The sequence below is a fragment of the Nicotiana sylvestris genome, chromosome 4 (genome assembly GCF_000393655.2).
Source record: "Nicotiana sylvestris chromosome 4, ASM39365v2, whole genome shotgun sequence".
In the NCBI taxonomy this organism is placed as follows: Eukaryota; Viridiplantae; Streptophyta; class Magnoliopsida; order Solanales; family Solanaceae; genus Nicotiana; species Nicotiana sylvestris.
In genome coordinates, this window is record NC_091060.1 from 64,155,525 (window position 1) to 64,169,496 (window position 13,972).

General features: G+C 38.2%; 1 protein-coding gene across 1 annotated transcript; it reads left to right on the forward strand.

The window, feature by feature from the left end:
• The first annotated feature begins 440 nt into the window (after positions 1–440).
• On the forward strand, positions 441–1,124 carry LOC138889617 (uncharacterized). Its single transcript, XM_070172948.1, has 2 exons — positions 441–684; positions 748–1,124. The coding sequence occupies exons 1-2, from the start codon at positions 441–443 to the stop codon at positions 1,122–1,124; spliced, it is 621 nt and encodes a 206-aa protein (XP_070029049.1).
• The last annotated feature ends 12,848 nt before the right edge of the window (positions 1,125–13,972 follow it).

The window sequence follows — 13,972 nt, forward strand, 5'->3', positions numbered from 1 at the left end:
AGGACCTAGACATGCGGAGTGTTGTACAATTGCTGACTCGAATAGTGGCCTCCCAAGCCCAACACCAGACCTTCGGTATTGCTGATAGGTCCGTGAGTGCGAGAGTTCGAGACTTTATCAACTTGGATCCTCCAGTATTTACAGGGGTTGATCCTAATGCTGACCCACAGGATTTTCTGGATCTTATGCAACGGACCTTACAAATTATACATGCCACGGATGTTGAGTCAGTGGAGTTTACTTCTTATAGACTACGTGATGTTGCTGTGACATGGTATGAGCCTTGGAAGCAAACTTGGGGGCCTAATGTGCCACCAGTGACATGGAAGGAGTTCTCTTAGGCATTTTTATAGCAATATTTGCCAATCGAGCTTCGAAGAGTCCGGCGAGATAGGTTCTTACACTTAGAACAGGTTAATATGAGCGTTCGGGAATATAGCATGCGGTTCAACTCTTTGGCTAGGTATGCTCCTACGATTGTTGCTGATATAAGTGATCGGGTACACCAATTTGTTAGTGGTTTGGGGGCACACTTGATAAGTGAGTGCACTACAGCTTCTCTAAACCAAGGAATGGATATTGCCTGTATTCAAGCATATGCACAGGGTCTAGAGGATCGCAAGAGGCAACAACGATCCAATCGAGAGCATGATAGAGGGCAGCAGAAGAAGGCGCGGTTCGCAGGTAACATAGGAGAGTTTCGAGGTGGATTTAGGCCATAGTTTCCCCGGCGTCAGTCTTATCCAGCAGCCAGTGCACCGCCACAGTTTCAGGGACAGCGCCAGGATCGGACCACTTATTCTGGTCCAGGTCAGAGTTCACGGACCCCAGGTCCACAGTTTAGAGGCGAGTTCAGTCAGATGAGGCCTCAGTTTCCTAGATGTGATCGATGTGGCCGAAATCATTTTGGACCATGTCGCCAGGGTTCTGATGCATGTTATACATGTGGACAACCAGGTCATATTATGAGACATTGTCCGATGGCAGGTGGAGGGGGTATGGCTCAGCCGACGGCATCTGCAGGGGCTTCTTCTTCTTCGGTACGTCCTCCTAGACAGAGTATGCAGACATCAGCTGGCAGGGGTAGGGGAAGATTTGGAGCTTCTGGTTCAGGAGGCCAGTAGAATCGCATATATGTTTTATCGAGTCGTCATGATTTAGAGTCATCTCCGGATGTGGTTACAGGTATACTATCCATCTTTTCTATCGATATGTATGACTTGATAGATCCTGGTTCTACATTGTCGTATATCTCCCCCTTCGTTGCTAGTAAATGGGATAGAGAGCCTGAATTGTTGCAAAATTCCTTTGAGGTATCTATGCCAATGGGTGAGTCTGTTGTAGTTAGACGGGTATATCGAAGTTGTGACGTGAAGATTCATGACCGCCATACGTTAGCTGATTTGCATGAGCTAGAAATGGTTGATTTTGATATCATTATGGGTATGGATTGGTTGGCTTCTTGTTATGCCAATGTAGATTGCTGGACAAAGATTGTTCATTTTAATTTTCCAAGTGAGCCTATTATTGAATGGAAAGGTGATGCTGCAGCGCCTAAGGGAAGGATGATTTTGAAAGGGTACATCTATCATTTGGTACGAGTGCATGATATGGAGGTGAAATCTTTAACCCTTCAATCGGTTCCCGTCGTGAATGAATTTCCTGATGAACTTCCTGGTCTTCCTCCAGAAAGAGAAATCGACTTTGCTATTGATATGCTTCCAGATACTCAACCAATATCTATTCCTCCATACAGAATGGCTCCTGCTGAGTTAAAAGAATTGAAAGCCCAGTTGAAGGATCTTTTGAATAAGGGCTTTATCAGGCCCAACACATCTCCCTGGGGTGCACCAGTGTTGTTTGTTCGTAAGAAGGATGGTTCGTTAAGAATGTGTATTGACTATCGCCAGCTCAACAAAGTGACTATCAAGAACAAGTACCCTTTACCCAGAATTGATGATTTGTTTGATCAGTTGCAAGGTGCCAAATATTTCTCAAAGATTGACCTTCGATCCGGCTATCACCAATTGCGAGTTAAGGAGAGAGATATTCCGAAAATGGCTTTCCGGACTAGATATGGCCATTATGAATTTCTTGTGATGTCTTTCGGTCTTACTAATGCGCCAGCAGCTTTTATGGATTTAATGAATCGGGTTTTCAAGCCATTTCTAGATATATTTGTAATTGTTTTCATTGATGATATTCTGGTATATTCTCAATCAGAAGCAGAACATGAGGATCATTTGCGTGTGGTGTTGCAGACTTTGAAAAATCAGAAATTATATGCTAAATTCTCCAAATGTGAATTTTGGTTGAATTCAGTGGCTTTCCTTGGGCATATCGTTTCCGATAAAGGTATTAAGGTAGATGGTCAGAAAATTGAAGCAGTACAAAACTGGCCTAGACCTACAACTCCTACGGAAGTTCGTAGTTTCTTGGGCTTAGCTGGTTATTATCGGAGATTTGTTGAGAACTTCTCTTCTATTGCTGCTCCCATGACAAAATTGACACACAAAGCCGTTAAGTTCCAATGGTCTGATGCATGTGAAAGGAGCTTTCATGAGTTGAAGAAACGCTTAACATCAGCACCTGTTCTAGCACTTCCGGAAGGATCTGAAGGTTATGTGGTATATTGTGATGCATCCAGGGTTGGATTGGGATGTGTTCTAATGCAGCATGGAAAAGTTATTGCATATGCTTCGAGGCAGTTGCGGAAGCACGAATACAATTATCCGACTCACGATATTGAGTTAGCAGCCGTTATATTTGCCTTGAAAATATGGCGTCATTATCTTTATGGTGTTCATGTGGATATCTATACAGATCACAAAAGTTTACAATATATATTTAAGCAGAAAGACTTGAACTTGAGACAAAGAAGATGGTTTGAATTGTTTAAGGACTATGATGTGGATATTTTGTACCACCCGGGCAAAGCGAATGTGGTAGCTGATGCATTGAGTCGCAAATCCATGGGCAGCTTGAAGCATGTAGAAGCTGGGAAATTAGAAATGACTAAAGAGATATATCAATTGGCTAACCTGAGTGTACGGCTACATGATACATGTGACCAGGGTGTAGTAGTCCAAAATATTGCGGGGTCATCACTGGTAGCTGAGGTAGAAACGCGTCAATTTGAGGATCCGGAGTTAGTCAAAATTAAAGAGAGTATCTCTTTTCAGAAGAAGCAGTTGTTCGAGCAATCTGATGATGGAATTATAAAATATAAAGGCCGATGGTGTGTACCTAATGTTGGGGAGCTTCGTAAGCAAAATTATGACAGAGATGCACCAGTCTCGGTACTCAGTTCATCCTAGTTCAACCAAAATGTATCATGATCTTCGTCAGCTATACTGGTGGAACGGCATGAAGAAAGATATAGCCACATTTGTGGCTCAGTGTCCCAACTGCCAGCAGGTTAAAGCTGAACACCAGAAACCTGGAGGGCTACTTCAAAATATTGAGATTCCAGCTTGGAAATGGGAATCGATTAATATGGATTTCATTACAGGATTGCCCAATTCTCGCCGTAAGTTCAATTCTATTTGGGTCATTGTGGATAGGCTGACGAAATCAGCTCACTTTCTCCCAGTTAGGACCACCTATTCAGCTGAAGACTATGCGAGCCTGTATATCAAGGAAATAGTTCGGCTACATGGAGTTCCGTTTTCTATTATATCTGACAGAGGTGCCCAATTTACAGCTAATTTCTGGAGGTCTTTTCAAGAAGGTTTGGGTACTCTTGTTAACCTTAGTACAACATTTCATCCGCAAGACCGACGGACAAGCCGAACGCACTATTCAGACACTCGAAGATATGTTGCGAGCTTGTGTCTTAGACTTCAAGGGAAGTTGGGAAGATCATTTACCGCTTATTGAGTTTGCCTACAATAACAGTTATCACGCCGGTATTCAGATGGCACCTTATGAGGCACTATATGGGAGGAAATACAGATCTCCTATTGGCTGGTTTGATGTTGGCGAGACAAAGTTGCTAGGACCTGAATTGGTACAACAAGCTGTAGAAAAGATAAAGTTGATCCAGGAAAGGTTGCGTATAGCTCAAAGTCGACAGAAATCATATTTAGATAACCGACGTCGAGACTTGGAATTTGCTGTAGGAGACTGGGAATTCTTGAAAGTGTCGCCTATGAAGGGTGTAATGAGATTTGGTAAGAAAGGAAAACTCAGCCCTAGATATGTTGGGCCATATCAGATTGTTCAGAGAATTGGGCGAGTAGCCTACAAACTTGACCTGCCACCAGAATTAGAAGCAATCCATCCGGTATTTCACATTTCCATGCTTCGGAAATTCTTAGGTGATCCTTCTTGCATCAGCCCTATCGAGGATATTGAAGTTTCCGAGAACTTGTCATATGAAGAAATACCTATTGCCATTCTTGACCGTCAAATCCGTAAGCTACGGACTAAAGAGGTAGCCTCAGTAAAAGTACTTTGGAGGAGCAATAATGTAGAGGAAATGACATGGGAGGCCGAGGAGGACATGAAGTCCAGATACCCTCATTTATTTGAGTCTTCAGGTGATATGCCTGAGACAAACATGGCAGGTGTTGCACATATATCAACCAGTGACAGTTAAGGTAATTAAGTTATGGCTAACCTTCTTATTATCATTATTGTATAAGTAAATGGTCGGGTGAGGCCAAGTTGATGTTATTATTATGATGTGTAGCCCTGTGTGGCCTTAGATATGTATGTTTGGGCTGATGACAGGTTTTGGATATTCATATTTATAGGGGAAACTCTGGCGAAATTTTAAAAATTCAGAAGTTAGGTTAACCGTTAACATTCGAGGACGAATGTTCTTAAGGAGGGGAGAATGTTACACCTTGTGTATTCGGCGTTATCATGCTATAAATGGGATAATTCGATAGGAAGATAATTTCTATGAGATATTTAAATGATGCGATAGTTATACGTTAAGATTGGAAGTCGTTTGAGTTGTGATTAAAAATTCGACAAAGATCGCGCGCAAGTTACGAGTTTAAATTTCACTGAAATTTGGATAAAATGTTGATGACCTTTTATCTCAATATACTTGGAGTTATGGTGTGTTCTACCTACCAAATCTAAGGTCTATGAGTCTAGTTTCCAACGCAATAAACCGTTCGTTAATACGACTTAGGAGTAGAGAGATATTAACATTTTCGTACAGGGGTGCACACTATTACGGGAACAGTGTGCCTAGTCGGGTTTAGTCAAAATTTCTTTATTTAAGTCAATTTTTAAAACAGAACCCCTGCGTTTTATCCTCTCCAAAACAGAACCAAAAACCTAGGGATTTCCTCTCAAACTTCTCCCATCCATCTAGCCAAGCATAACAACAATTTAGTCATCCTCAAGATGGAGAACACCATGGTAGCTTCGGAATCGTGAATTCTTCGGTGTTTCACTTTTCATAGCAAGACTCCGCCTTGAAGTAATTTCGAATTTTGAGTAATTCTGGTCACATAAGGTATGATTTAACTTCCTTTTTGATCTTTGTAAACTTCTACCATAAGAACAAAGTTTCTTGCAACATGGGACCTAATCTGCGTCAGATTATCAACTGAATCTATCCGTTTTCTAGTCCCAATAATAGGATTAGTCTTATTACAACTCATCCTTTGAAGACATGAAAGGTTCATTAACTATGTTTGTTTACTTGTGCAGATTAATAAATTAGTAAACCACATGTTTCTTTTTGCTCATAAAATTATAAAACTTTCCCCATCTAAGAACTACTTATTAAAATGTTCATACTTGGAATGTACTACTTACTACTGTTTTGTTGGGGCTGTTCTATATGGATTTATTGTGTTGTTTGGATATGTGAAGACATGTATGGAATCATGTCAATGAAGAGATATAGTAAAGTAAAATTTGGTGGTGTGTTGGGGGAAAATTAATCTACAAAAGAGTCTACAAATTCATGGCCACAAGTTGTTCGCGTAAATGTCTAAATGAAGAATTATTTAAGCTATGAGCTTGAATTTGATTTTGAATGGTTTGTATTATGTAGGAAATCATTCCTAAGGCTTTTGAGGTCTTGGAAACAGTATATAACTCCATCGACAAGGTATGTAGGGCTTTCGCTATACTTTTCGGCATGACTAGAATTCGAATAAACGTTTATCGAATTGTCTCGTCGGATTCGAGTTATTTCACCTTCAACTTATAAAGATGCTTAGACCTGATCTTTTCTCATAGATTGCTTACTCTAGAGGATATCTATGAATTCTCGGATTTCCTTGTTCCTTGCTTAAAAAGAACTAGAGCCTTTTACTCGTTCTCCTTTCGACGTTCATATAAATCATGAATAAGTAACATTTACTTCAAAGGTACTCATAATACGCAACTCTCATGTTCTTAGTACTTGTTGGCTCATAGTTGAAAATTAAATATTTTTAGCCACAACCATGATAGTCGGGGAATAATGATGATAGGCCACTTCGACTCTTCTTAGAATACGTCTTTTAAGGTTGGTTTCGCATTGCACCTATATAATTTATGATTTAGTATATGTATGTATTTACTTTCATTACCGAGCCGTATTATAGACGACCGAGTATGACACATATTGTGTAACCACTGATCAGTTGGGATTACCGAGCTTCACGTGGCCGGGTACGATTCTACCGAGCCTTTATTATGGCCGAGTATGTTATGGATATTATAGCCCCACAGAGGGATTTATTATTATATAATGTGATATATTATAAGTAGCGATAGTGAACGACGGTGTCATGAGCATACATTTATATCCATGTTGAATTTTAGTTTCCTACCGAGGCTAGTTTCAGAATTCAAATTATCTCTATCTCTCTTCTCTTGTTAATTACATTTTTCATGTTACACTTGTCGCCCTACATATTCAGTACATATTTCGTACTGACGCATTTTTATGCGTTGTGTTCATGCCCACAGGTTCGAATAGACAGAGTGGCGTGCCTCCTCAGTAGGACCCCCAGGATCAGCGTTGGGTTTCGCACTCCACTTCTTCGGAGTTGCTGACTTTGAGTCCATAGGTACTATTACAGATGTATATGTGTGGTTTTGGGCATGTCGGGGGCTTTGTCCCGCCCTGTTGAGATTGTCTTACACTCTTAGAGGCTTGCAGACTAGCGATCATTGTATATATATATTTTTCGTATCGCCCTATCGGCCTTCTGGATAGCTGTTATACTGTTGTTACAGCCTTGTTGGCCTAGTTTATATATATATATATATATATATATATATATGTCGTGTTGGGCTCTTCTGCCTGCAGGTTATTATATTTCGGATCATATCTCATGGTTGGTTCGCTCGGGCCTTCGGGCATCGGGTGCCAGCCACACCTCCCAAGGTTGGGGTGTGACAGTGACAAAAGAGTTAGGTTAGATGTCATCACGACTTAGTGGATATTGGGTCGTGGCAAAGTTATATGAGAGCCTAGGTTCACAGGTCATACGAGTCATGGGCATTATTTTAGTAGAGTCTTGTTTATGAATATAAAGAGCTCCATATCCATATGCGAGAGGCTACATAGACATTTAGAAAAGTATTCCCTTCTTTTATTCCTTTTAATAATATACGACTGAATGTAGTATAATGACATTCTTCTTATCTTTCCTACTCGATGTTAGGAACATGTCCTCAGTTGGGACCTGCGGCTTGTGATGATGTTGCAGATGCATTATGAGATGTTTTCCTTTGTTATGAGGGAAGAGACTAGTCTAGAGGACAAGTATCCAGATATGCAAATTAGGGTCGAAAGACTTTGATGAATGAGATTGTAATTTAGGACTTTTGGTCCGATATATCCCTAGAATTGCAATTAATGGTACAATGAGTTATATGATAGCTAATTGTTCGTAGTTAGGTAGTTGGGATTGAGCGGGTGCCTCCACATTCTTATAGGAAAATAGAGGGTAGCAATTCCAAGTTGAATTGTTATAGTTAGTGAGACAACTATGTGATAAGTAGTAGGTGTCTAAATACTATACTTGGAAAGTTATAGACATAACGAATAGAACTTTCTTCATGAGATGCAAAAGGAAATAGGGAATATTTAGTATCGTCCCCGAGTATTACAACAGTGCTATGACATTTGAGGTTATCTAATATCCTGGAACAGTAAAAAGCATGATGTAGTGGCTAGGTCAAGTGTAGAGGGTAGAATATTTGGATGCAGCATTTGCTACTTGCGACCTTATATGGCTAAGGCAACTTCTTCAATAGTTAAATATTGAGAGGATGAGCGGATGCAATTTATATGTGATAACAAAGTCATGTTACATATTAAAATCTAGATTTTTATGATAGAACGAAGCTTATTGAAGTAGATTGTCATTTCATTCGACATAAGATTGAGTCCGGGTGGATTGTTATGAGTTTTGTCAACCCAAAAGACCCCCTTGCATATGTTCTTACACATTCACTCCGAGGGTCTAGAATTGGCGATATTTGTAGGAGCATATGACATAGACACTCCAGCTTGAGGGGAGTACCAAATATAGTAAGAATTGATACTATGTACATATAAAAAGATGCACAAATCCATGTAATTAGGCAATTAGGAGATTCTGTAGGCTTGCAAATATATTCTTTTCTTATTTGAATTTCTTGGAAAGGTTATTTAAACCGAACGGCTTAAGGGAATATCAAGCAATCAATTCCCCATCTTTTTTTTTTCTGTAGAATAGAAATCTAAGTTTGACTCGTGAGGTTATGGTCAATGTGATTTGATTTTAGTTTTAAATTAGGGAATTGATTCTTATATATGGACTTGTTTAACTTCATTGATTATCAATGGGTAGTTTTGTAAAGAGAAAGTTAATTGTCGGACGCCGAGAATAACTTGAACAGAGGTAAGTTATAACTTTGACCTCAAGTAGGGATATTTTTCAAATTGACCTATTTTTAATATACATTATGTATATGGGGAATTTTGTATATACGACGCGACGAGTATATATGCGATTTCGAGTGGGTATATTGATATAGCTATTCATGCTTAGCTTGCGCTATTCTCTGTGACATGAGTATTGGTGCATCTTCGAATGCCAATATCACGTTATAGACATATCTCACATGCTAGCTTAACATGACAAGATATTGTATTTCATGAATAGTTGTTTCATGGTTGTTTAAGAATTTTTCTAATGCTAATATAACATTATAAGCATTCTTCATATGCTAGTTTAACATTATGGTTGATACATGTGTCAGATTACATATTTAAACTTTTAGTCATGCATTAAACATATGCATTATCATTTGCATATGAGTTTCACACGTTGATATAGTTTTGACATGCTGAATAGTTCATACGGTTTATGGTATACATGTGAATTGGCCATTCATTTAGCACGTCGAGTTTTCCATACGGATTATAATATGAATTTGAATTGGCCATGCAATTTCGCATGCTGATCTATTCGTGCGGATTATGCAGTAACAATTGGCCATGCGTAGCGTGCAAATATAAATCTGTCCCTCTAGAACCACTATATCGCATGTTTTACCTCGGATAGTGTGTCCGCAGGTTTGTGAGAAACGGATGAGTCTCTGGTTGTTTGGCACTTGGAGAGTATCGATTGATGTAAAATTGGGGTATTTATCATGCATTAGTAATATTAGGCTCATGTTAATGCATTTCATATAAATGTTGAGTGGTGCATATCATTTTATATGTCATTTTGATGCATTGGACTTGTTTAACTGAGATAGAGTGCATCATATCATATGCTCTATTGTGCATATTATTATATGCTGTGTATATCTTATTATAGCATTTTGCATCTTATTATTATTATTATTATTATTATTATTATTACTGATATAATAACTACACATGTTTATAAAATAAGTATTTTCGATAAATCCTCGCCACTACTTTAACGGGGACAATCAATGATACTTGAGGACGTGTTGGTCATACTACATATCTGCACCATCTATGCATATAACAGAGTTGTGTTGTTGCAGAGTTTGAGGGTGAGTAATGAAGATATATGAGCGTTTCAATTGTGAGCTGATGATTTGTTCATGATAGCTTATGGTCTTGTACTTTTATTTCTATATGTCAAACAGATGATGTATTTTTCATATCAGCATTGTATTCGTAATCTTAGTAACTCATGACTTGTGACACTAGTTCTTTAAATAGCTGTATTGGATTTTCGAGCATTTAGTCTCTTAGTTTATATGTTTATCTTCCGCTACATTGTATTTGTATTGGTAGGTTTGCCTTACAAATTGGATTAGGTACCATTACAATTTAACGGATATTGAATCGTAACAAAATGGTACTAGATCCTAGGTTTCACAGGTCTATAAATCATGAGCAATATCCTAGTATAGTTTTGTTTACCGATACATAGAGCTCAATATGTATAAGCGAAAGGCTATATAGGCATTTAGTTAAGTGTTCCTTTCTTTCATTCATTTTTTGTGCTATACTACTGAAAGTAGCATTCTACATTCTTCTTGTTTTTTCTACACGATGTTGGGAACTTGTTCTCAGTTTGGCATCGACGGCTTTTACTTAGAGTGAGTGGCATGCATTTCTTACCGTCACGATCCAAAATTCCACCTTAAAGATCGTGATGACACCTAGGCTCTAAATTAGGTAAGCCAGCCACTTACAATAGTTAAACTAATTAACATGATTATTTTTAAACAGAGTTTAATATAAATATCAAAATAAAGGTGATACAAGCCTACGCGGCAATAATTACAATAATCCTCCCAAGACTAGGTAGTACAGGGTCACGAACTCTACTTGAATACATAGAAATATCTCAAAATACAATACAATATAATACTGTTCGGATAGAGAATTAACAATATAATAAAAAGGAAAAGACTCCAAGGGACTTCGACGATTGGAAGCTTTTCCTTGAATCTTCGCGATCAAGAAGCTAACACTTCCTGGGTCTATAGCCTCCAACACCTAGATTTGCCCAAAAATGTGCAGAAGTGCAGTATTGGGTACACCATAGTCGGTACCTAATAAGTATCAAGACTAACCTCGATGGAGTAGTGACGAAGCTCAAGTCAAGACACTTACTAATCAAATAACCTATGCAGAATATTAATATAACGCTAACAACAAAAAATAAAATAAATAAATAAATGGCACAAAGAGATATCATGTGATAAAACAACGAAATAATCAAAGCAAAGATAAAATACAAGTGAAAGCAATTAAAAAAACAATGACAGTTCTAATCAGAAAAATGTTCCAACACGGGATTTAAAACAAGAGTCACCCCGAGGCACCACACCTCATAACTACAAATCTCAAGTCATGAATCACGGATATCATACACATGTCATCTCGCACCTACATTATCAACCACCCTCGCACGACTAAGTCCCTGTGCCATAATATAACACACAGAAAACTCATGTACCAATAATATCAATCGCACGGACAACTCACGTGCCAATAACTTCAACCGTCTGGTGTGGTCACAGATTCAATATCACAATCCGTCCAGCATGGTCATGGGCTACTAGTCCAAACCATATCGCGGAGAAAATAAATATGCAAGAATATATGCACATGATCAATGAATATGAAGTTTCATCCTCCTGGACTGGTATAAATGATATGTTATGGTGTATGCATGTGCAAGTGTACTGGCACAAATCAAACCATCACATAATAGCATAAACATCGAGTAGCACATTGGAGAAAACATAACAAACTACGTAATATGCATGATTCACACGAGGAAGTCATTAGAACAAGTAAGAATACCCTTTTTTCATCAATAACACACCCTCAAGCCATCATATATCATCCTCAAGCCATCATTGGAGACAACATAACAAACCACCTATATCTCATCGTATTGACAATATCATACTAGCCACCCCTATCGCTTAGCCCCATCAACAACACAATAGGCATCGATATCACTTCATCCAAACAATAACACAATAGCTACCCGTATCACTTTGCTCATACAATACAATAACCGTCCGTACCGCTCCGCACAATAAACAATAGTAAAATGCCACCCTTATGCTCTGCACAATCAACAATAATGAAATGTCACCCTTATATTTCGCACAATAACAATCAATCCCCACAATATCCACATATGAAACCATATTGCCAAAACAAAACTACCAATATCCCGATAAAGTATAGCTCACGGCTCAACAACAATGTATGCAATAATTTCAACAACGAAATGGAAGGGGAAATACTCTGACAATGAAAGATATTTCACATATCAATAACTTCAATTAAAAGCATATTAATAACCTAAGAGTGAAAATTAGTCAATTTCCACATATAAGCCTGGGTAAACACTCATCACCTAATGTATACTTCTTTAACATAATTAAAATAATACAATTAAACCAAATCCTACGGGGTAGTTCCCCCACACAAATCCAGGCAAGATACTTACCTCAAAGAAGTTAAATCAATACTCTACTAAGCCCTTCCCGAGTGAAACAACCTTCGAAAGGTTTGAATCTATCTAAAATAACTTAATATTATAAATAAAAGCCATAGGAAATAATTCTAGATAATAAAACTTCGATCTTTAACTAATATAGAAAAAGTCAACCAAATAAAGTCAACCCCGAGCCCGCACCTCGGAACTCGACAAAACTGATAAAAATACCCATTCTGATACGAGTCCAACCATACCAAAATCATCTAATTCCAACCTCAAGTCGGCCTTCAAATCATCAATTTATGTTTGAGAAAAGTTTTACTAAAATTCTCAATTTCGAATCATCAGTCAAACACGAAAATCGAGGTTGAAATCATGAAATATAAACAAATCTGAGTAAACAATACTTACCCCAATCCAAATTATGAAAATCCCTCTAAACAATTGCCCAAAACCGAGCTCTCTAACTCAAAATGTGATAAAATAGCAAAATCCCTCGAAATAGAGTACTATATAGGTTTGCGTATACACAAATTGCGATCGCGGGATCACACCAATCGCGTAGAACAAAATGTCGAGCTGCCAAAAACCTACTATACGAACATGCTAAGTCAGTCGCGAATGCAATGACCAATCCCCATCATACTTCACGAACGCGGATAACAACAACCTAATGCCCCTACCAACTCCCCCTTCTACGCGATCGCGGCATCTAGAGCGCGATCACGAAGGCTACAACTCCCAAGCTTCATGAACGTGATGTACAAAATTGCCTGCCACCACATTACGCTACGCGAACACGACTCTTTAGTCATGATCGCGATGAAGAAAATCAGATATCAGAACCAGTAGTTCAAAATATGAGGAAATGGCCTGTAACCATCTGAAACACACCCGAAGCCCCCAGGATCCCGTCCAAGCACACCAACCAATCCTAAAGCATAACATGAACCTACTCGATACCTCAAATCACACCAAACAATATCAAAACTACGAATTGCACATCAATTCAAGCAGTGACTGTGAGCACGTGATTTTTGCCTCACGAAAACTACTCCAAAATAAATCAAAAATAAATTTCTTTTCGTGTGCAATTTTTGAATTTGCGTGGTGTTTGTTAAATATTTGTGTTATATCCGTAAATGTTTACTTTGTCATAACAAAATGAAAATAAAAATAAAAATATATGTTTCATGCATATCGAGGATTTAATTATGCATTTAATAATTGATTCAATATAAAATCGCAAAAATATGCATTTGTTCTATTTTAAATATTCCACTGTGTGATTAATGTTTTGCCTATGAGTTAAATAATTGTTAAAAGGTAATTAATATCTTTTGAAGGGTAATTTTTGTTTTTATAATTTTAATTAAGATTTTTATAAAATTAGAAAATAAAAAATAAGTTGTAAAAAAGAAAAATCGGACCTGGACCTAAATCCAGGCCCAAACAAAGTGAATCCCACAGCCCAGTCCAACATCCCCATGTCCGGTCCGATTCGAACAAACCTAAACGACGCCGTATGGATACTTCAAATCTGGGCCATTGATTCGTTTCAATCAAAC